The following is a 24,682-nucleotide window of genomic DNA, read 5'->3' on the forward strand; positions in this document are numbered from 1 at the left end:
GATGCAATCCCTCCGACCTCCCGCTCCAGGGGTCGTAGGGGGAGGGGAGAGAATTCTAGAAACCAATCACGAAGAATATCCCCTTTGCATATACCAGATGGGGGCAACAGAGAAAACTTTCAGCAGAAACTGTTTAACAGGAGACATTCATTATGCATTCATTATGTTCCTGTCTAGTGTGTTGTGATCTCTTCAAAGGTGATTCTAGTGATATTTCTGTATCTAGTTAAATGTCCCTGGCAACAACCTTTGTGAATCAGAAATATCTGCTTCAAATGCACAGGGGCACACTACCTGCCCAGTGAAAAAATATCTCAACGAGGATACTCATCCAGAGGGGGAGGGAAAAGAACCCTGGCAGCAAATGAGAATTTAAGATTGGGAGCAGCCAATGAGGAGGCAGGTTCCCCTCCTGGTTTTTCCCGGACCCTGGGAGGCTGAGGCCTACTTTCAGTTGGGGGGTGTGGACGGGTGTACCCCCCTCTGGGCGGTTGGGTGCGGAGGGCAGTCTCACCGCAGCTGCGTCCACACGTCCAACCGCAGGTGGCCGCGGCAGATTCCCGAGGAAGAAACGCCAAAGGCGGTCAGAGCTCCGCAGCCTTCCCGGATGCATTCGAGCAAGCTTTAGAAACCCCCCGAAAAACACATATTCGGTAGGACAAAGCCCTACTGCAATTAAGCCTTAATTGCGTTATATCCTGACGATGGCGGTGGGGCTGGGGAAATTGCTCACATTCAGTCAGTCTTATTCATGCAAAGGCAGTCTTGGCAGTCGGTCTGATCCCCGATTCTGGCTGCATTCAATGAGAAAATGTGAACCAACGAACGCCCTCGCAGCCTGCTGGAAGAGTAGGCATTTCAAGACGAGAAAATTAGTTGACCTGTTTCAAATGTTAAAGATTGCCCAGTCCATCCCTGCCAATAAAGCGTTTAGTCTGCTCCTTCAATCAAAATTCACAACCGAAATTAAATTTTCCTGTCTTTACGAATATAGCGTTGCAATAACTAATAATTGCCTAAAGTGCATTAAAGCACTGTATCGCTGTGGAGTACGAGACAAAGCTACAACCAAAAATGACCTACAGTATATCATTGACATTGAGTTATTTTCATTCCGATCTTTCTGAAGCTTTGCACCGAATTCCTGGGATTCCATGGAAACACGTCCAGTATGATGTCACGGCGCCTCCAAGCACAATCTCACCTCCCACGGTAAACATCATCAGACAGAGCATCTGGGAGTCAGACAAAAACAGAGAGGCTCTGTTCACTAATAACATCAGATCCCATGGGACGCCTGGTCATAATAACTATGTTTTTTAATCACTATGACCCGCTTCATTGATTGCTGCTTGTTTTTAATTAAACGATTTTACAACATTTTTTTTTTTTTTTTCTGAAAACCCCTCCCAATACAGAATGCCCACCACCAAACAGTAGCCTATAGATTTGAGGACTCAATTTGCCTTTATAATGCAAGATACTTAGACAGTATCTTAGAAAAACATCAAAATAAGAGGTAAAAATACTGTTCCCTCAATGAGAGTAGAACTAAAGGCATGTCTATGACATCATATGACTACTAAATATACATTTAGTAGTCATATAACATTAATACAATAATATGAATATATATTAATAGAATATTAATAGGTTCCTCTTTATCAGGATACAGGATAAAATGCATTCTCTCCAGGCCTGGCAGCAGTGTAAAAGGGAGAACTGTGAATGCTATGCTGTGAATGTAGGGGAAGCATGTGCCTTCGTAGGGTTATATTTAGAGCACAACAGCAGGAAGTGCCCTTTGTTTTCAGGCCAGGACTTCCAGAAAGGCCTACCAGGTAGGGCATCTCTTTCACTGCAAAAAACTAAAAAGTCTGTCTCAACAAGTATTTTACTCTTATATATAGACTTAATTTATATATAGAAATCTTATTTCTATCATTTTTTGTGCTAAAAACAAAACCAAAAAAAAAGAATCAATTATTGCCAGTGAGGTGAGACAGTTTTACTAATTTCAAGATTTGCCACTGGGGTAAGAACAAAACTGCTGAGAGAAGAAAAATAAGATGTTAAGTCTCATTACAAGACTAAAACACTTGTTAAGATGTTACGAAACACAGCGAAAAAGGCTATCTCCATAGCAGGGTTGTGGAAGGTGTGCAGGGTTTGTTAAGGTCTCTGTTTTTCTAGGTTTTTTTTCAGCTCAGACGAAACGCTGTGACAGGGAATAAATTCTCATTTGCCGGGGTTTATTTCATGGAGCCAGAGTTGATTGCGACTCTTTTGTCATGGACTTCAATTCTTCTGAATTTGGAGAATTGCTGCTAAGCTGGTGTTTGATGGTTCCAGGGGGTCTTGCTCAGAATATGGTGGGCTACTCAAATTGGTCTGACTTTTTTCAGATAATTAGGGATGTGTGTGTGTGTGTGCATGCATGTGCCTGTTTGTGTGTGGAGGCTTGTTTCTAACAATTTACACCACACCGGACAGCATCTGCCCGTCTACGAGTTTGAAAAAATCCTATTACCCTAACAGCAGAACAACTCTGACTGATCACACAGGCGGTTCATTTAGAGTGCATTGGATGCACAGATTGCATTAAGCACTGGTGTTGACGCCAGACGGACACGCGCGCGCACGCATTCGGATAACGAACCCGCGCCCAGCGCATTCAGGGATCACCAAGAAAGCGCTACGTCATTTCACACCGGCATAGATAGAACAGAGCGAAGACTGAGCGGCTTAACTCTCCCTCTCTCTCTAATGAAGAAGCACATTGCCTTGATTGCACGCGGGACACAGAGGGAGGGTGCAATCAACTAAATGGTAATCCAGGGCACTTCTGACAGCGCTTGAAAAGATCCGTCTTTAAACCGACACCGGTTTTGGACATCGTTGGTTTGGCCGGGACCACCAAAAGACAAATCCCATGTGTGTCTTCACTAGAGCCCCCCTGGGAATGTGCAGCTCAAGGAGAGAGGTGGAGTAAGGGCTAGCCTTTAGAAAGACGTGCATTCTCTCCTGTGTTTCAGTGGCGCTCGGTGATGAGGTCATAAGGGCACAGAGGCTAGACGGAATGTAGTTTTTTTTTTTTCCCGTGATAAGATGACATTGCGTTAGAATGGGTTTATCTTCAGTGACTGGTCGAGCTGCTCCAACTCTGTACAGAGATTGGTGAATGATGACTCAGGACCCAACCAGGCCCGAAGAACAGCAAAACCTGACCCACTTCTCAGGCCGAAGGTACATTAACATATCGTCCAATAATGGTTGTGACTTCATGCACTTACTCACAATATGTCGGGCTGAGCCAGAGTCGGATCCGTATCCAGAATCCAAGCCCCTGTGGTTTCAGTCAGGGAAAACAAAATGGAGCGCAGGACGCTCGGCGTGAATGACTCTCGTTGTCCTAGCGTTGTTTCGCTGCGAAATGGTGCATGAGCCTCTTTATGAAGCGGCGCGGGTGATGAAGAGGAAACAATAAAAGATGTTTCTGTAAGCGCTTAGTTAGCAGCATGGAGGGAGGGAGTCGAGACGTTACGCTGCTCCATCGCAGCCTGCCGTATCCGCTTTCGCTCATGCCTTTTGTAGGTCGCTTAATTGATCTTTATTCCTAATTAATTAGCTAGCGAGATCATTCGTAAAGCCAGCCAGCCAGTCGATCATAAACGCTCACACATGCATGGATCGTTACGCTATGATCAATGTGTATCATCCTGTCACGTTTTACTCCAATGCTCTGCAAGCCCACAGCAAGACACTGGCAAGCAAGCTGTAAAAGGAACAATGGTATTCCTAGAGCGTAGAGGGGACTCAGGAAACAGACCTATGTTGCATATAGCATATCACACAGCAGCTTTAAAGGTACAACTGGTAAGAATTTTGTGTTAAAACATTGTTACAAGACCATTGTAAATCCCTTCCTATCATTGAAAAAGGCTCACTGACATGTTGACTCACCCTCTGCCTATGTTTATAGTCCTTAAATTTGGGTTTCAAAATATACAGTTGACGGGCCGGCACTCTGGACCAAAACATTGTATAGCTGTGCAATAATTTGAGCTTATTGGTTGAAAATTGGTTCTAATTGCCATAGCAAATGGCGTTTCAACGTAAGCATGTTCACAGAGAAGGGGGAGGGATAAACAGTGTCGTGGTTTGAAGGTGTTTCTTGCTGCTCTTCCTCTCTTGACCATTAGAAAATTACCTATTGTACCTTTAAGATCCAGTTCCATTACGTCTATGGGTCGGCAGAATCTGGACAGAAGTCGTATCCAGAAAAAAACCCATAATATCCACAATGGATAGTCTGAAAATCCAACCATCCAGCTGACACCTAACAATTGGCATGTAACATGGGTATGAAAAGTTTATAGGCTGCTCGGCTCTCAACAGGATGCTGGAGAGTGTGCTAGTATAGCACAGATAGGATTTTGTTCCATGTCTACCCCTGCTATATGCATTCTATAGCAAAGTGCATAACGACATACTGTAGGCACGGGACAGTAGTTAATGTTGTTAATTTAACCACATAAAAACTGCATAAAACAGTCATTTGTGAAGTTAGTTGCCTATAACTAGTGCAATAACAGAGAATGTCCCCCTCCGTTTTGCAGTAATAGGGAGATGAATGTATATGGAAATGCCAAGTTGAGTGTTTGAAGCACGTCAACCTCCACCGCCTCCACCCCAGAGGCTGCACGTGTACCACTCTTTCCTGTTTGCGATCCACGCCCGTCTGTGTCTGTTAAACTTAGGAAACAGGAAATGGCGCTTGGAAATGAATCACTCATGCCCAAGAACGCCTTTCGGAAAAGTGCCGCAGAACAAGTAAATATTTCAAAGATGATTCAAACATGAAAAACCACAAGCTAACTTGTTTGCATTTTTTTGGGCGTGCGGTGGATTATGAACACAGCCTAAAATCTGTTTATATCCTCGCTCCATTTTTGTTTTAAAGTGGTACTACCGAAATAGTCGATGAACTACTTCGGAAATACGGGTTGCAGGTTTTGAGCTATGTTAAAATGTTTGGATAATATCATGTCAGTGTAAAAAAAAAAAAGAAGAAGAAACAGAACTACAGTGACAGAGGAACTGTCAGGACCAGGTCGGTCTCTCATCTGGAGCCAGGGCTTTCCCCCCGATGGCGAGAGGCCTCGACTCCTCTAACGCGGTTGTCACCGTTCCCCTTCCCCCTGCGCTCGCGTGTCGTTTATCCGCGCCCGTCCGCCGTGTCTCGGGCCGGACATCGGAGGCATCGGTGACACGGGCGGGTGCTGGAGCGTTCGGGGCCTGCTTCCCCGGTCGGCCGGAGCCCAGCCCGCCCCGCCTCATAACACCACGCCCGGCTCAGTCCCGTGGGAGGAGGGTGAGATCTCAGATTTGCTTTCGCCGTAGCCCTGGTAACGTGCCCGTGGATCGCCGCCAAGGCAAACAGTCTCTGTTCTGGTGTGAAAACCAGGCTCCGCAAAGCCTGCATTGCAAAGATGGAGGGAGTGTGTGTGTGTGTGTGTGTGTGTGTGTGTGAGGGGGGGGGGGTCTTGTTTGAACAGTAGACTTAAAAAAAAACTTTGTTGGTATTTTACACTGCAATAATCTTGAAACAAAACTGCCTGATGGTCCAAGGTGCATAGAATTGCAAAACAGAATACAGTAGCACGCTATTAAACTGCCCTGGGCAAATGCAATTCAGGATACTCAATACTCATCTTTAACAAAAAGAGGGTATTCATTACCAAATGCCATCGTAAGTTCAACAATCGTCCACTGATAGCATGACAAAAGTTGGGCTTGTCTGGAGTATAGAGACACACATAATTAGAGTATGTTAAAACCTCATTCAGGCAGATCATTAAAGAGCCAGGCATAAGTCATTACGACCAAATAATTATGACATCCGCAACCCCTTAAAAACGTTACATTATTTATGCTACATGTAAATAATCCACCGTTATTCAGGGCATTTAAACAGCCATGGTGTTTACTGAAGCAATGCAGAGAGGTACGCAAACACTCAGCAGTGCCCCATGAGAGATTTGAACCCACAACCTTCTGCTAACAAAGCACGCCGCCAAACCACTGAGCCACACTGCCGTCACGCCTCAGTCGCCTACCCTATTCCTGCGTCGGAATGCCAAAGTGTATTTGGGAGGCCATCTTGTTGCTGCAGTGTCCTCCATTGATTGAGCAGGGTGCAGCAGAGCGAGCGACCTTCACTGCAGTGTGTGCTGCCAGGCCATCCATCGCTTCTTGAAACCCTGCAGTACCCCTGGCTGAGCTACGCTGGGGCACACATCAGGCCTGCGGGAGTCCGCCGGACCGGAGGGATAGCAGACATTAGCGCTGACCTAAGCCCGGCCTCTCGGGGTGCTGCAGGGGCCAGTTCTAGGGCACCCGGCAGGATCCCCTTCCAAAACCAGGCTAGGGACTGTGCAACTGGCTTTGCCGTGTAGATATAACAGGTATTATTTTATGTTTTTGATTTATATCGTTTTATTTATGCCACTGGTTTTATCGTTGTTGTTCCAAGTGTTATTGTCTTTTACTGGGTTTGTTTTTTTATTGATTGATTGTTTTTCGCGATTGTTTTATTATTTTATTGTTTTATGGTTTGCGAATGGCTTTATAGTGTACATTTCTTATCTATGCTTCTATATAACAAATTATTAGGTTGTATACTGTAAATATATTGATACTGTAAAAATGAAATGATGAGCCAAGTTGGGCTGAATGGCCTCTTGCCATTATCACTTTTCTCCTGTTCTTCTGTTCTTATGATCATGGGATAGCATACAACACCGGCCTTGCTGACATAAAGACGTCTGTGCTTACACCTGCCGAGCAGGAAAGAAATGAACCTCTCTATACTGTATTAACAGTTTCCTTAATCCGACTGTATTTTCTCCCCGTAGAAAGAGGTTTGTCTTAACGCTATGAGATTTTGAGAAGACTGATGATCGTTTCTGATCCACCGAACCGGCCCTGCCGTTTGTCACCTGAATGGCCGATGCCGGAGTGACATCACTGCTTACGGTGCAGGAGTCTGTGATTTGTGCTCCCTCCTCAGCGCGCAGTGTGTGTGTGTGTGTGTGTGTGTGTGTGTGTGGTGGGGGGTTTAGCTTTAGCACTTTAGAACCTTAAAATCTATACCGTGAGTGAAAGGGACGAGCTTTCATGCCGGAATGCCTTTCCATCTTCAACTGCTATGCTGATTTTCCACTTTTATTTGTGTTTGTGTTTCTGTTTAAAAGTATGAAGGTCAAGAAATGTTGCTTAGGTATATGACCTCCATGAGTCCAGCTGAGGCAGTTATCCATCTAGCAGCAGGCTGCTGCCAACACTGGCCCTGGTTCTGTTGATGGAGGCCTGTGAGATAAGGTAACAGGTTCGAGCTGTGCTATTTCAGCATTAGTAGCGACGAGTCTCAAAAGAAAGAACGTCCGAGTCCTGTCCTGCTAACAGCAACAGCTAGCCTTCACCTGCCGTCACAAAAACTGGGTTGAGGATTATTTACTTTGGCACCGACTAAAAATACAACTTCTACATGCACTGGATATGATTGCAGCGTGAGCCCGCATTCTGTTTTACTCACAGAGTGCAGGAGGTACCATTTTAATCCCACTGGTTCTCGTGCTGATGTTACGTGCACACTTCGATTATACGAATGCACAAACACATTGTCCTGACTACATTAGCACACAGAGAGGATGTTTAGCGAAAGACACAGAAGTGTGAGAGCGGTGGGAAGCAGTGCTGACGCAGGCATTTGGGTTTGTAGTGCGACGGAGAGGCAAGCCATTCACCTGCCCCTGACCCGCTGAGAGAAAAGAGGAACCAGCAGCTCCTCCGTCTGCTACTCATACCTCTCCTCACTTCTCTTTATTTCACTCTTCTGTTGTTCTGCGACAGAGCTCCAGGCTCTCCTGAAGCAGGGGCCGGGCCGTTACCCCAACGCAGGGGGTGGACTAGGCGGGGGGGGGGCACATTTCGGCACGTGAGGTTCACACGGAGTCCACGCATTCGTCACATCTCCCGCGTTTCAAAGGCCCGTTCGATTTTACGGGTCTCTCCTTTGAATCCCCTTTGGTAATTCTCTTATCTTTCCCCATGGCGGTTAAGTGCATGAGCCGGGCTCGCAAGCTCATATTTACATTCATATTCATATCAGCGCCGGGTTTATGGCTCCGCGTCTAGAAGCGTCTGTGCCAGGGCCTTGAAATTTAATCAGATTTTAAAGGAGATGTCCTCGGGAAAGATAAACAGCGCTTGTCCATTGTGAAACTAATGTGCGCCATTGTGCAGCACATTTCCTAGATGCAGCCTTCCGCAGCACCGAGCGGCGTCTTAAGAGAAAAAACACATTATTAAGCCACTACCAAGCTGCCACTGCCACCGCGCCGCTGCAACGCTAAATACAGAGGGAAATGCGACCTAGTTAATCTGATCGAGTGCACGGCCTCTTGCGGTTTGCATCCCACTTCCTGAATCCTCTCTGACACGCTGGCTACCACTGAGGCTAATGCGTCACTGTCCGACCTCTGACCGCTGCGTTCACCTACGCACAACAGGTTTTTACGAGCCGATGCTCGTACAGTTCGGCTGCCGAGAGCCCAGGCCGGTACGGCTCTCCTGAATTAGCGGTGGATTGCAAGAGGTCAGAGGTCAAACGTCGCTGGGAACCGAGCACGGGTAAGGAACTCTGTTTTGTTAGGTTAGCCTACCGCTTTACAAACCACTTTCAGGCACAAAACAGGACATATTTAGGAACTTCAAAATGTCTGTGTGACTGTGTTACTTTCAAAAGGTACCTAGTTGTTTCTTGTAATAATAAATGAAATAAACTATATCTGATTTGAGAAATTTTCAGTGACAAACTGACCAAGCCTTAATAGGTAAATTTATGGACATTAATATTTGTTGTGACCACCATTCGCCTTTAAAATGGCATCAATTCTCTTAGGCACACCGTCCTGCAGAAAATGGGCTGGTAGGTTGTTCCAAACATATTGGAGAACTTACCACAGTTCTTCTGCCGACTTTGGTGGTCTATTACTGTACATAACATGTTACTTAAACAAAATTCTATAAAAATCTACATTTAACACATTCTACATTGTCAAATTCTAAATTTTCTAAATTAATATTTCAGAAATCTAAGGTGTGCAAGACTTTTGCACCATACTGTATATAAGATAACTATATAAAGTGCATTTATTTATTTATTCATTCTATTTTAAATTTTATATTACAAATCTCAAATTGTGGACTACAGAGGCAAATAAATAAATGATGGGTCTTTGTCCCAAACATTATGGAGGGCACTGTATATAATTAGATTCATTACAGGACATTATTATTAAAATTATTATATAAATTATCAATTTCAGCAACAGTGAAAGTTGATTCTGTTGCGCACGGCAAAAGGAGTTTGCGTGTGGTTATAGAGAGGAAGAGGAGATGAGGTGTCAGGCACACCTCCTCTCAGGCAGTGCTGTGCGTTTCCTGTTCCACGGGACTGTGTGATGCGCGGGGTCACTGCGGCACACAGTCTCTCTTCCCCGCGTGACGCTCTCTGCGTCGACCGCCCAGAGCCGAGCTGCAGATCCTCCTGGCCCCGCTTCAGGGGGGAGGTAATGACATCATCCGTCACTGTCGCCGAGAGCCCGCTACCTGCGCCGCGCGGTAATTACCGAGCCGCCTTCATCACCGCCGCCATCATCATCCTCACCGCTGTCGCCGTCGTCAGCGTTAATGCCGCGGCCGATGAGACGGGATCCGGGGGCATTCGGACCGCGTGACGCGCGGTAATTACCGAGCTGCCTTCATCATCACCGGCAGCATCATCCTCATCCTCTTCGCCGTCACCGTCATCATTAATGTGACAGCGTACGCGCCCAATGAGACGATATCCGGAGCATTTGGACCGCGTGTGGCGTGGTAATTACTGAGCTGCCTTCATCATCCTCACCCACCACCACCACCATCATCATCATCGTCATCCTCCTCCTCCTCCTCACCACCGTCACCACCTTCATCTGCGTCACTAACGGCACGGCGCACCCGACCACTGAGACGAAATCCGGGGCGTTCGTACCCCACGTCGGGAGGCGAATCGGCAGATGCCACCACCTTCGGCTCAGAACCAATCAACACCCCAGTCGGCCATTTCCTTCTCCCTACAGCTTTCAGCATCTAAAGCCGCGTCCGTCTCTCAGTGGGGCCGTCCCAGCGTGCGCTACCTCTCCCTTAGCCTAGCGCTGCACGTCGTCACCGCGTGAAGCCGTCTGAGCAGCCCCTGACTGGAGCCCCGCGCGTTATGCGAAGGCCTATTTAAACCGAAGCTGACCTACATGCTCCACCGGCGCTGGGTTTCGCATCGCCCGTTCGTCCGTGCCACTCCCACCTGTGGTTGGCGGATGGTGAGGGGGGGGGGGGGGGGGTGGCGGGGGCGGGGGCGCGTGAGGTTGTAACTGAGAGAGTGGAATGACATGGATTTATTCGGCGCTTCCATTAACCGCTGCCCTGGGTGAATATTGGCGGGCCCCTGACACACTGTTCGGCGGTAATAACCTGCGTCCCGCAGCGGGAGCGGAGCCAGGCCGCTCCCCCCACACCGCCTCCGGGCGCCATTTTAATGGAACATTTTAAAATATTGCATCTTTCCTCATTTCCCATGGGAGCATAGGTTTACATTGCCTTTTTTCCACTCTCTCGCTCTCTTTTTCTCTCTCTCAATTCAATTCAAAAAGCTTCATTGGCATGACAAATTAGTACCCTTGCATTGTCAAAGCTTGTTGGACGAACAACAATAAACATGAGCAACAAGCAAGATGAAATACGTCGCCACAATTGTAAATCAGAATATGGCATACGAACAATAATAGAGAGACAATGTGTGTTTGTGTAAAGCAGTAACATGCTGTTCTGGGAGAAATCTCTATCTCTCTCTATCTCTCCTCCTCCTTGACAGTCTTTGTCCTTACTCCCCCCACCTTCCTCTCATTCTCTCAGCATGTTACCTGTCTTTCTCCCTCTGCCACTCTGTCTTTCTCTCCCTCCATCTCATTAGCCAGTATGGCGGTGCACTGCGATAACACGTGGACATTTGAGCAGATTTACGAGATCCCGGTCTACCACAGACGAAGGCAGCCGCGTTCGACTCCGCCCAAAAGTCTGTGTGCTCAGTAAGCGACCGACATGAGGCAGAATTACAGCGGGATGCCGGCGTCCATGGCCGAGCGCAATAACGCGCCCGTCGTTCCACAGCCGCGGGATTCGAAACCCGTTCAAAAGTCCGAAGAGGAAGGGAACTGCCCGTTAAATGGTTGGCATTTATATAGCACCTTTATCCAAAGCGCTGTACAACTGATGCTTCTCATTCACACACACACAGACACAGACAACGATTGGCTGCCATGCAAGGCACTGACCGGCTCGTCAGGAGCATTTGGGGGTTAGGTGTCTTGCTCAGGGACACTTCGACACAGCCCGGGCGGGGGATCGAACCGGCAACCCTCCGACTGCCAGACGACTGCTCTTACTGCCTGAGCCATGTCGCCCCCGTTAACTCCAGAGAGTTATGCGCTCATGCTGCGAACAGCCCTGAACTCCTGAAGAAAAGGTGCAGGTCCAAACAATGGACAATTGCATTAGGAGCGGCATGCTCGGTCAGTTTCCGAGAATTAAACGCGAGACCCGGGAAGAAAGAAAAGACAGGAATACTGAAACTGTGGAAAACTACCGAGCATTTAAACAGATGTTCTGTTTAGGAATCCCACCCTTGTTTTTTTGGTTTTTTCTTTGTTTCTTTTTTTACACACAATATGAGCACTGTTACAAAAAAAACAAGACAATACAAATCCTGACATTTTCATCAAATGAGAAAGAGGCAATTTAGGAGTACAGTATATGGGCAATTCTACAGTAACTGACATTACAACTGTTTGATATTTTGGTGTTAAAGCCCAATACAGCCATATAATAGAGACTGATATTATATACTTCTTTTCTTTTCTTTTATTTTATCTTTTCCAAAAATGTTATTTATTGTTTTATTTTATTTTTTATAAGCCTCAGGAGTTATGTCAGTTACTGTGGAATTTCCCATATGCTGTACCCCTAAATAGGCCTAAATTACCTCCTCATTTGATTTAAAAAAATGTCAAGATATTATTGTCTTGTTAAACAGTACTGTCTTGTGTAACAGTGCTCATACTGTGTATGAATTTTGGATTTTTCAGTTTAAATGCCTTTCCGCAGTTACAGTATTCCGAGCTTGCCTTTCTTCCCAGGTCTTATGTTTAGTTATCTAAATGAACCGAGTCCCACCCTTGTTTTTTCCTTAGTTTTATGTTGCCCAATACAGCGACATAAGAGGCTGGCATATGCATTATAGCTGTATAGGGCTTTACTACTTAAATATCCTGCAGTTGTAATGTCGTAATTAGCGTGGAATTTCCCGTATAATGCTCTTCATAAGAAACTGGGCTCGCTGTGTCTGCTTGGTAACCGCTATGATAATTCCGCTAACTGAGCCGAGGATTCTCGTCGCCACAGACAATTGGGCATTTTCCAGTTCAGACCGGTTTTTGCATCTGACGCGAACGAGACCAAGTCTCCTGAGGCGGCAAGCACCGTGCTCCTATCACAATGTTTATTCATTTCACAAATCAAACATGGCATCTATGCCCAGCTAACCACAGAACCCGCAGCCGCACGACTGAAACGGGATCCTGGCAGAACAGAGCAGCGACCTCGCTCACCGAGATCGGGGCCGACGATGCGAGCCGTGTCTGTCGAAAGGGATGCCAGCCGCCCCACACACGCGGAGACGATGTCGTAGGGGTAGTTCTGCGAAGAGGTTTGAACCGAGGCCCCCCCCCCCTGATCACACCACACAACAAAATTGAGCTGGTCAAGCTAGTCAAAAACTGGTATAGCTCGGCATAAGCTGGTCAACCAGCATGGCCAAGCTGATTATGAGGCTTGGTGCTGGTAGCTTGAAGCTAGTGCTGGTAGCTTGTTTCAAAACATAGCTTGACCTGGTCAAAACATGTCAAGTTGGGAGCTGGTCTGAACTGGTCAACCAGCTACCAGCTGTTTCCAAACCTAGCTTGGGCTGTTTTTGTCAGCAGGGCTGTCTGACCAAAGGAGGAATTTCTGTATGTTTTCTCTAAATGTTTTTCTACCAAAGAGTTTCAGAGTTCTGTATGTCAACAACACAATATAAATTCCCTGTGCCAATAACAATACCATGGTAATACTGTAAGAAGACAATAGCAAATGTAACACACTGACATAGGCCTGCCTGACCATTCCTAAACAAGACCTTCAGTGTCTAAAAATGCAAGGTTAGGAGACGTGCACGATTTCATGGGAGAGAAAAGCATTCTTTTGGTGTGTTTACAGTCTGTACAGTAGCTCATGACGGCGGCTTGCATACATTTTGCACGCTGAAAGGAAATCAGTGAGGACTGGAGACAATCCGAGCCATTCAGGGCAGGGCAGGGCACATGACCTGAGCAACGGGGCGGCGTGGGGATTTAGGCGATCAGCTGAACACATGCCTCGCTCAATACGCCATTGTTCTCCGGCCGGACTCGATGCGCACACGCCTCCCCCCCCCACACGTCTGCTCTCCTCCTGGTGAGCGCCGCATACGTCGAAACCCCTCCTCCGCCTTCTCCCGCAGACGCCGTTCCCACAGCACCCTGCTGGGAAAAAAACTGCTCAAGCTAGGTTTTGAAACAGCTGGTAGCTGGTTGGCCAGTTCAGACCAGCTCCATACTCAACATGGTTTGACCAGCTCAAGCTATGTTTTGAAACAGCTGGTAGTTGGTCATTTCAAACTGATAATTTTTTTTACGTGACAGGGTCATCGCTGACGAAACCGGCTTGACTTTGAACGGGGCACAGGCGCCGTTCAAGGGCCCGTGTAAGAACAATGGTGCCAGAGGAGTTTGGGAGGGGTGCTGCCATTGTCGGTGAGCGTTTGATGGGTCGCAGGGTGGTGCAGATTTCCTTTCCCTTGTACACTCGCACGGCATGTACAATGGGTTCTGAGCGAAAGAACAAAAAAACCTACACTCTGTAAAAGAGGCAATGACGTACAGTAGTTTCAGCCTTTGGCTCCCTGATTGGACAGATTAGACTGGGTCTCTGAGGGTCTGAGCTGTTTTCCCAGGCTTTCTGTCTGAGCCGGAAACTGTTTGACACATTTTGACAAACACACACACGGCACACTGACGTTGTGGAAATGTTTCCAAAAATCTGACACCGCACAGAAAATCTGCGATATGCAAGCTGTGCAAATGGCCTATTACTGCAAATGGTGGAAACATGAGTAACTTTGTATTGTAATATTTGCAAGTTGCACATTAGGTTCTGTTTAATGTTTACCATCCAATTTTGAACGTTATTCGATATTCCGCACCGTTCTGTGTTCCTGTTCCAAATTCGTTTGTGCATTTTGATTGATCCTTGTTCTTTTACAGTTATAGGATATTTCATTTTATTTCTTCTTTAATTTGTATTGGAAAACCAAATACCATTGAAGCACACACACACACACACACACACACACACACACACACACACACACAGCCTTATCCACTCTCCTCACTATGAGTCCAAGTGAAAGCCAAGTGGTAGGGCCCCAATCAGCACAGCACATACCTGCCATAAGCACACATGTCAGGCACACAGAGATGTTACTCACGCAAAAACCCCCTACAGGTCTGAATCCAGATGAGACCAATCTGTTTTACCCTTTTAGCACAGCCTTTATGTGTCCAGCTGTTCAAATAGGTCACCTGAGTCACCATGGATACGGGCATCTGCTCGGCCAATAATAACAATCAGCTGATCGGTTACCAACGGCAACGCAGACACAACAACAGAGCGCACGTCCCTCGGCTGCCGGTAAGCCATCAAAGTCGCCCTGGACACACGGCCCCTGTGCACAACATAACAATCAAAATGGCCGTCGGCTCAGATTAGATTAAAGGTCTTGAGGCCCTCGCGACAACCGGGGAGCACTCTGCATCAAAGGGGTTCAATGCTACGTCCACGTTGTGGCAGACTGCGTTCGGAAACCCTGATTTGATAAAGGTTGGCCGCTGACCCATGGAAATAACCATAAGTACGTAAGTATCTGGACAGTAACAATTGTTTTGTTGTTTTCTCTCTGTACTCCAGAAAACAAACAATCGGTTATCCCTAAAAATTGGGGGTACAATGTATGAAAACAGCAACAATGCCTATACTGTTCACCCAATATGGATGTTAAAAACCCTCAAACTAAAGCTAAAAGTCTGAACTTTCAAGTCATAGTCATTCATTGCAGTGGGTAGCACTGCCGCCTCACAGCAAGGAGGTCCTGGGTTCGAATCCCCGTCGGCCGGGGCCTCTCTGTGTGGAGTTTGCATGTTTGCGTGGGTTTCCTCCGGGTACTCCGGTTTCCTCCCACAGTCCAAAGACATGCAGGTTAGGCTGATTGGAGAGTCTAAATTGCCCATAGGTATGAGTGCGTGAGTGACTGGTGTGTGTGCCCTGTGATGGACTGGTGACCAGTCCAGGGTGTAGTCCTGCCTTTCGCCCAATGTATGCTGGGATAGGCTCCAGCCCCCCTGCGACCCTGTTCAGGATAAGCGGGTTAAGATAATGGATGGATGGATGGATGGATGCAGTGGAGTAGAGCCAAAACAACAACAAAAGAATATTTGCAAACTGCAGTGTAGCAGCTCAGCCATTACAGCCATAAATGACAGAGAGAAGCCATCCTTTACCAACACAGCTCTGGCAACCACTACATCAAGTTGAAAGAACAGGCAGGATAACAAATTATTGTCACCGTTATTAGCACAAGTATTGTTGATTACAATGATATGATGATTGCCATCATTACATCGTTAAGATCAGACCGACCGGCGCTGTAATCAAGCCGACTGCTAATTCTGTCTGATAATTCTGCGATTGTTAGAATACAGAATAGAAAGGGCAATTATGCCTACAGAAGATGACTGTGTTTGTTTTAAACAGAGAATTAAAGATTATTATTGGTCAACTGCTCATTCTTTCACAAAGGACAATGCGACGGTTAAAAAGCTGACGGGTCAGCGTGTCAGACCCCCCCCTCTCTCTCTCTCTCTCTCTCTCTCTCTCTCTCTGTTTTCACACCCCTCGCAATGCTTATTTCGCTCTCTTATTACTGCAAACGTACGTCCACACATCTGCTCTGCTGAGTCCTCATGCTCCATTTTCCTATCATTTTCGCCATTCTGCATTTTTACATTCTCCCCTTTCCTTTCACCACTGTGAAAATTGGTGGTGATGCAGTATTCATATAATATATTTTGCCATTGCGCATATTGGATAACAGCACACTAGGTTGAGCAAAGTGGAGGTGTGTAATGCTGTGTTGTGGGGTGTGTAATGCTGTGTTGTGGGGTGTGTAATGTTGTGTTATGGGGTGTGTAATGCTGTGTTGTGGGGGGTGTAATGTTGTGTTATGGGGTGTGTAATGTTGTGTTGTGGGGGGTGTAATGTTGTGTTGTAGGGTGTGTAATGTGTTATGGGGTGTGTAATGTTGTGTTGTGGGGGGTGTAATGTTGTGTTGTAGGGTGTGTAATGTGTTGTGGGGTGCGTAATGTGTTGTAGGGTGTGTAATGTGTTGTGGGGTGTGTAATGTGTTGTGGGGTGTGTAATGTATTGTGGGGTGTGTAATGTGTTGTGGGTGTGTAATGTGTTGTGGGGTGTGTAATGTGTTGTGGGTGTGTAATGTGTTGTGGGGTGTGTAATGTATTGTGGGGTGTGTAATGTGTTGTGGGTGTGTAATGTTGTGTTGTGGGGTGTGTAATGTATTGTGGGGTGTGTAATGTGTTGTGGGTGTGTAATGTTGTGTTGTGGGGTGTGTAATGTGTTGTGGGGTGTGTAATGCTGTGTTGTCGGGTGTGTAATGCTGTGTTGTGGGGTGTGTAATGTGTTGTGGGGTGTGTAATGCTGTGTTGTCGGGTGTGTAATGCTGTGTTGTGGGGTGTGTAATGCTGTGTTGTGGGGGGTGTAATGTTGTGTTGTGGGGTGTGTAATGTGTTGTGGGGTGTGTAATGCTGTGTTGTCGGGTGTGTAATGTTGTGTTGTGGGGTGTGTAATGTGTTGTGGGGTGTGTAATGCTGTGTTGTCGGGTGTGTAATGCTGTGTTGTCGGGTGTGTAATGTTGTGTTGTGGGGGGTGTAATGTTGTGTTGTAGGGTGTGTAATGTGTTGTGGGGTGCGTAATGTGTTGTAGGGTGTGTAATGTGTTGTGGGGTGTGTAATGTGTTGTGGGGTGTGTAATGTATTGTGGGGTGTGTAATGTGTTGTGGGTGTGTAATGTGTTGTGGGGTGTGTAATGTGTTGTGGGTGTGTAATGTGTTGTGGGGTGTGTAATGTATTGTGGGGTGTGTAATGTGTTGTGGGTGTGTAATGTTGTGTTGTGGGGTGTGTAATGTATTGTGGGGTGTGTAATGTGTTGTGGGTGTGTAATGTTGTGTTGTGGGGTGTGTAATGTGTTGTGGGGTGTGTAATGCTGTGTTGTCGGGTGTGTAATGCTGTGTTGTGGGGTGTGTAATGTGTTGTGGGGTGTGTAATGCTGTGTTGTCGGGTGTGTAATGCTGTGTTGTGGGGTGTGTAATGCTGTGTTGTGGGGGGTGTAATGTTGTGTTGTGGGGTGTGTAATGTGTTGTGGGGTGTGTAATGCTGTGTTGTCGGGTGTGTAATGTTGTGTTGTGGAGTGTGTAATGTGTTGTGGGGTGTGTAATGCTGTGTTGTCGGGTGTGTAATGCTGTGTTGTCGGGTGTGTAATGTTGTGTTGTGGGGTGTGTAATGTTGTGTTGTGGGGTGTGTAATGCTGCATTACAGGCTGAGTCATGCTGTGTTACGTGCAGGGCTCGGTCCTGGCAGCAACGGTCAGCCGCACTCTCGACCGCTGTCTCCTTTGTCCCAAATTCAGCCGTCAACAGAGCTGCTGTGTGCTGACGCTTCTAATCCCCAGTCACACGCTGGCGCCTGATACCTCCATCGCTCCCTCCCTCTCTCCCTCACTGCCATTTTCAACATCTCTCTCATCTGCTTTATTGACCTCTCTTCTTCCATCTTCTTCACATATCACCCCCCTCCCTCTTTCTCTCTCTCTCTCTCTCTCTCTCATTATCTCTCTCTCACACACACACAGTACACAATATGAAGTTTACATGTGGAAATTCACACAATAGCAGCATGAGAGCAGCCATTTCAATTGTGTCTGAACGGCAGAATAAGGCACTGCACAGTAAGGGTGGTTATGTGCAGGCACAGCCTGTTTGAGGCAGAAACAGACGAGAGACACAACAGAAATGTAAATGTCACCGAGCTGCACGGCCATGCAGAGCGGGAAAGGTCACCGAGATGACAGAGCGGCAGTGTAAGAGACAGCAGTGATGAATGTAACAGTATTCATATAATGCAGCCATAACAGCATGTACCACTGAGAAAAATGCAGCCATAAAACCATGTACCACTGAGTAAAATGCAACCATAACACCATGTACTACTGAGTAAAATGCAGCCATAACACCATGTACCACTGAGTAAAATGCAGCCATAACAACATGCAAGGGCCCGTCCCCACCAAGAACTAGAAATATAAACAATAAGTATATCAATAGTGATTTGACCATCCACGCTGATGAACGATAACGTTCTGTAAATCGTCTCTCGGCTACGTCATCTGCCATTTTGAAGGTGATGCCCTGTAAATTCAGACGGATTTTGATTGGCTGTCTTTGTTTTATCGTTCATGTAGCTAGAAAATATCGCTCTGAAAGTGATCCCAACGATACTGTTTGTCACTGTTGTCTACACTATAGTTGTGGTGTGGACTCGCCTATCCACTTCGAACAATTTTTTTAATTATATATTTATAGCTATCGTTATAGTTCTTGGCCTAGACGGGCCTTTATACTGCATATGCCAACACAACAAAATAGAACAGTGTTTGTCCATAACAATACGTAATAGCAGCTACAGAAAAATGAAACCCATTAACTGTGCGTTCTTGCATCTTGTTATGGCTGCATTACACACACATTGAATAAAACAGCAAAAGAGTATGCTTGTAACATTGTGGTATTGTCACAGCATTAAAAAAGAAAAAAAAGAACAGCTCAAACTAGGTTTTGAAACAGCTGGACATGGTTTACTTTAGTTGATTGACCAGTCCAGACCAGCCAAGCCAGTTTTATGACAGGCTTGGCCATGCTGGTTGGCCAGCTCATACCCAACTAGACCAGCTTATGACCACCTTGACCAGTTCAATTTTCAAGCATTTTTCAAGCAGGTAGAGCCTGCTAAAGAAAGGGCTTGGGCTTTGCTACGACATATGCCATATCAGCGCACTGACAGAGGACCGCTGGGCTGGGGGCTAAAGACGACAATGTCCTCTCGTTTTTGTCCTCTGCTCCTTTTCATCTATCCCTCCTGTGGATTTGAGCATTTGTGTGAGGTCACATGTTCGATTCCTAAAGAGATGAGGGAATGTTTATATGAGGTCAGTGTGTTGCATGTGTTCCTACTGAGTGGGTCCTGTTGCAGGAAAATGGAGACCACCGCTTTGCACCGGTGCTACGCTCCACCTCTGGAACAACCCTTCCCCCTCGCCTTCCCCTTCAAACGGCTATAAATGCACTCTGAGAAAGGAACATCACACATTAGAATAGCCGCGTTGGAATCAAGGCGCTAATCGCTTCTGCACTCACAAGTGATAATAAGTGTCCCTTGTGTTCTGCCGCACTGCTGTGACCTTCGAAAATCTGACGGGCGTGAGGTTCGGGGTCAAAAACGTCCCAACATGGCTGAAGCGAACACCAGTCCACTCCCCGATTTAAGCTGGGGCGCCTGTTTCTGTTGCGATAGTGTTTTTGAGATACGCCGCTTGACGTTAATCTACGCCTCCTTATATCGTGCCGACATTTAAAAAACAAAAAAGATGTCAAACAACATTTCTCGTCTTTGTCGTGCATTGTTGTCCTGTCTTAAGCAAGAGAACATTGCGTACATCCTGATGAGACAGGCCTGAATAGAACATGTATAAAAGCTCAGGAATAGCTTGCACTGAATCAAATAAAAACATATTTTTTTATAAGAACCAGTAAAATAATGTTTCCACATTTAAAACAGCCGCTCCACCAATTCGACTGCGTCTCAGTAAACCAACGCAAATGTCTGAGAGCAAAGTAAAGGTGAAGACCTTGCCCGCCCTGACCTTAAGAAAACCAGTTGCCTTGAGTCAATACTTCACGCTGCATTAATAACCACTCACGCTATCGAGCTGCTTAATGTTCACAATTATCAACCACCATGTAACATTCCCACCAGTCAATAATACCACCAGGCAATCATCCATTTCCTCTTATGAATACAAATTTCCCATTTGCAACATACCACAGCAGCGAGAGGTAACCATACACTCAATATCTTATGCAAACACATGCAAGAAAGCAATATCACTTCCAGGGAGGACACAGTCAAAGAGAGCCGAACCAGACTGGCTCATTATACCCCACAGTAGAGCTGAACCAGGCTGGCTCATTATACCCCTTTACTGTAGAGCTGAACCAGGCTGGCTCATTATACCCCACTGTAGAGCTGAACCAGGCTGGCTCATTATACCCCTTCCCCACTGCAGAGCTGAACCAGGCTGGCTCATTATACCCCTTCCCCACTGTAGAGCTGAACCAGGCTGGCTCATTATACCCCTTTCACAGTGTAGAGCTGGAACCAAGCTGGAACTAGGCTGGTTCATGATAGCCCTTTTCCCACTGTACCTTGTTCACCATATCCCCTGAAGGAAAGAGGTACAAGACTGAACAAGGTACAACGACAACGGAACGAGTACCATCGGTCCACTCACCTATGTAGAGAGAAGAGTCTTTCCTCCGCACATGGTCATCGATGTAGGACACCCCCAGCGGCTGGACCGGCGTGGCCCCGATCCCCAGCAGCACCTGGGCCCCTATCAGCAGCAGGTACATCATGTTGGTGTTGGCGCGGTTCCCGCACAGGAAGCCGGGGTCTCGCCCGTCCGTCCGCGAGCTGTTGGAGCACACGTCCCTCCCCTCCTCCGCCCGCCACGTCTCGCCGGCCTCGAACTCGTACTGGTGCGCCAGGAACTCCGGGAGGGCGGAGAGCAGCGCCCCCAGCGCCATGACGATCCCGCCACAGCCAATCAGGCGCGGCCGGTGGGCCTTGGCCCCGAAGTAGCTGACGAACAGGATGAGCGCCAGGTTCCCGATCTCGAAGCTGCTGGCGATCACGCCCACGTCCGCGCTCTGCAGGTTGAAGCGCCGCTCCAGCGTGGTCAGGACGCTCACCTGGAGGAGGGATGGTGGAAGAGCGGTCAGAGAGGGATGGTGGAAGAGCAGTCAGAGAGAGACAGTGGTAGAGCGGTCAGAGAGGGGCGGTAGTAGAGCGTTAAAATGCCTTTTCAGAAAATTTTTTTTTTTTTGAGCAAGTGAAATATCTAATTACAGTGGCGATATAAAATCCTACATGAGCTCTCCACAGCTGATAAGAGTGGTGGGTGGTCTATGAACTATACATACACAAACTTGTGTTGGCTCAAGAAAGGACTAATTCAAGGACACGGTCCCTGTGGAGGAAACAAACTCAAGCACTGCGGCCCTACAGAACGGGCGAAATAGCGAGGGAACCCTGCCAATTCAAATTGCAGGAAACGGAAGGAGCAATCTGATAACGATGATGTGTTTCTGGGACCAAATTCACCAAGTTATCTGGGACACAGTGATGGTTTAACTACAGCAGCTCCTGAATTCAAACTCACACACTCAAGGAAGAAGACAGGGATGAATTTAAAAATAAAACTCACAGGATTGCGAATAAGGTTTTACTAGGGCCTGTAGTTAAAGTAAGAAATATAAGAAGGGCCGGAATGTGAACTCAAAAAGAGATTTTGGATAAGACTACATTTAAAACGGAGGCTGAGAAGGATTTATAACAAAATTCACAGAGATTCATGTAACAAATCATTTCAGTTCAATAGTAATTAAAGAATTATTAAACTGATAAAATGGAGGGATAATTTAGCCAATCACCGGAGAGACCCTTCTCTCTGCAGTCTTCTTTTCCTCATCAGATGTACACTGACACAGAGATCCCTCTCCCTCCATCAGAAATCAGCTTCTCTGCCAAGGTCATTTAGTTTAGCCACGCGCCACTAAGCCTCACTTACATAGCTTTCTTGGAAGCAACTTCTCTCACTCTCTGAGTTAATGGTGCAGCATTTAAGGTCAGAGACATAAAAGAGCCCTGCAATGTCAAAGCGAGACAGTCCCCGACATCTGGCTTGGAAACGTTCGGTTTCGTCTTCTTTCCTCGGCTGTCTCCCCCGCCGCCGAACGGAATTGCGAACAATACGGAATCTCGCGCCACAGGAACGTTCCTAAAAACTCGCTAGCCGTAGCTTAGCATTGCTGCCTCCCGCCGCGACACACAGCAAAAAGGGCATTTACGGACATTGCGGTTTATCGCACGCTCTGATCTCGCACCTAGCGCTAGGCCGGTCGAGAGGGAGTCACGCCGCCCGCGCGTCTGATAGCGAAACGCACTGCGAGGCAGGCTGCAGTTCAGTTCTGCAGTGTCGGCGTTCGTCTTTGCGGTGGAGGGGGGTTCTGGTTCTGGTCCAGCTCCCCTGGTTCTCTGGCCCACAGTCACGGGAGAAATGCAAGCTCGACGAAACGGCACATCATTCTCACGTCCTACCGTACCAGCAGGAAACTGCAATACTGCTTCAACTTTCAACTGAATAATATGTATAGATAATAATATATCACGCAGTATACAGTACACACATACACACATACTCAACTCAGACTCAGAAGTATGAATTGAGGCGCAGTGTATTCATTGAACTGCGCAAAATATATCTTGGGTTGCATTACCAGAATCTCTCTCCTTCAGTCTCTTGCATACTGAACAGATGCAACCATTCTAAAAAAAAATAGGGGGAAAAAATACTTTCTTGGCATGACACAGCATTTCAAAGCCGGCCCAATAGCACCTTCTCAAGCACCTTTCCTTCTCTTCTGAAGGCGTGTGGTGAGTATCTCGTATCACCCCCCCCACACAAACTCCGGCAATGGGCCTCGGACTCCTCCGTTATTTTTATGAGACGGTCAGGGAAGTTCAGAGGGACTCAGCCAAGGATAAAAATATACTGGCTTTCCACATCTACAGTAGGAAGTTATGAACTAGCCAAGGAGCCGTCGCCCACCCGACCTTTTTCAGGCGCCGCGGACCGTATTCGTCCAGCTATTCCTGAGATTCGCACGGGAATGGGCGGGCCTTCCTCTGGCCAGTTCCCAGAGCAGCATAGTTTGGGCGTTCTACGGAGGAGCGATGGCATGTTAAAGGAGAAATGCCAGAACCGGAAAGAGCAAAGAGCCTCACTCTTCCTAAAGGTTACGTTTTTGAAAACCATGCAGTTACTGAAGAGAAATGAGAAGGGAAACTGTAAATACAAATAAGGTAGCCAGGTAGGTGAGGAGGTGTGAAAACAAAAGACCTATGGAAAGACATGGCACAAATGCTAAAATAATAATCAGAAGGTACGCATAACATTTAGATAATATGATTTTCAATCAAACAATTAGCTCAATTTATTCAACCGCCTGCTACTATGTGCGAGCAGCCGAGAACTATTTTCTAGCAAATGATTCTTGTAAATGAAATTAAAACAAATGCTTTTAATTGGACTGTGCCTGTATAATATCAGATTTGGTAACCGTTTTAGAAATACAGCCACCGGGTTGAACAACGCCCCTTAGCAGTGATAAAATCACAATTTACCACTGCCTGTCGTGAGTTATTGCTTAAGTAATACATGATAATACATTTTTTATACATCGGTTGTATATTTATACAACCTGCATAATAAATGAGTGTTTCTTATTCATTTTAAAAAGACAGAGGCCAACATGGGCACAATTCTAAACTAATTAGTCTAATCTTCAAGCAGCAAATTCATCAATGAAAAATCTACTCACTGATACAGGTATTGCTCTGGCAAATCCTAATAATTCAGGTCTCCCTATCAGCAGAGAAGTCTCAGTCAATATTCTTGTTATTCAATACTCAGCTATTACTGAAGCAGTCACTCATAGCAATTTAATCTGTGCTCTATAAGATGACTATTTTTCTACACACAGGCTCTATTTTTACGGTAGTCCTAGAACCGTTGAAAAGGGTTCCATTCTAATTCCTCTCCAGACCGTGGCGGCTAGAAATGTTCATTTTCTGTACTTTTCCCCCGCCGTGAAAGCCAGCTGATATGGTTATGAGCTGGTGGGGAGCAGCTCCAGCTGGTGAGTGCAGGAAACGGTACTGCGTGCTGGGGCTCGGTGATATCCAGTGCAGGGGTCTACAGGCCCACCGACCCCTCAGGGCCCCCAACCTGTCACCACACGCCAGGGAGCTCGCCTCCTTCACATTCCCATGTGTGTGTGCATGTGTGCGTGTGTGTGTGTGTGCCTGTATGTGTGTGAGAATGTGTGCGTGTGTGTGTGTGTGCGTGTGTGTGTGTGTGTGTGTGAGAATGTGTGCATGTGTGTGCGTGTGTGCGTATGTGTGTGTGTATGTGTGTGTGTGCA

At 46.7% G+C, this 24,682-nt stretch overlaps 1 protein-coding gene across 2 annotated transcripts in view; it reads right to left on the reverse strand.

Annotated features, from left to right (window-relative positions):
- The window catches only part of slco3a1a (solute carrier organic anion transporter family member 3A1a), a 70,374-nt gene that overhangs the window by 36,477 nt on the left and 9,215 nt on the right, over nt 1-24,682 (reverse strand). For both annotated transcript variants that reach the window (XM_061222271.1, XM_061222270.1), the window contains exon 2: nt 20,929-21,388. In XM_061222271.1, coding sequence (XP_061078255.1) covers nt 20,929-21,388 — 460 coding nt within the window. The remainder of the gene's footprint in view (nt 1-20,928; nt 21,389-24,682) is intronic.

Source organism: Conger conger, chromosome 15 (assembly GCF_963514075.1).
Source record: "Conger conger chromosome 15, fConCon1.1, whole genome shotgun sequence".
Classification (NCBI taxonomy): domain Eukaryota; kingdom Metazoa; phylum Chordata; class Actinopteri; order Anguilliformes; family Congridae; genus Conger; species Conger conger.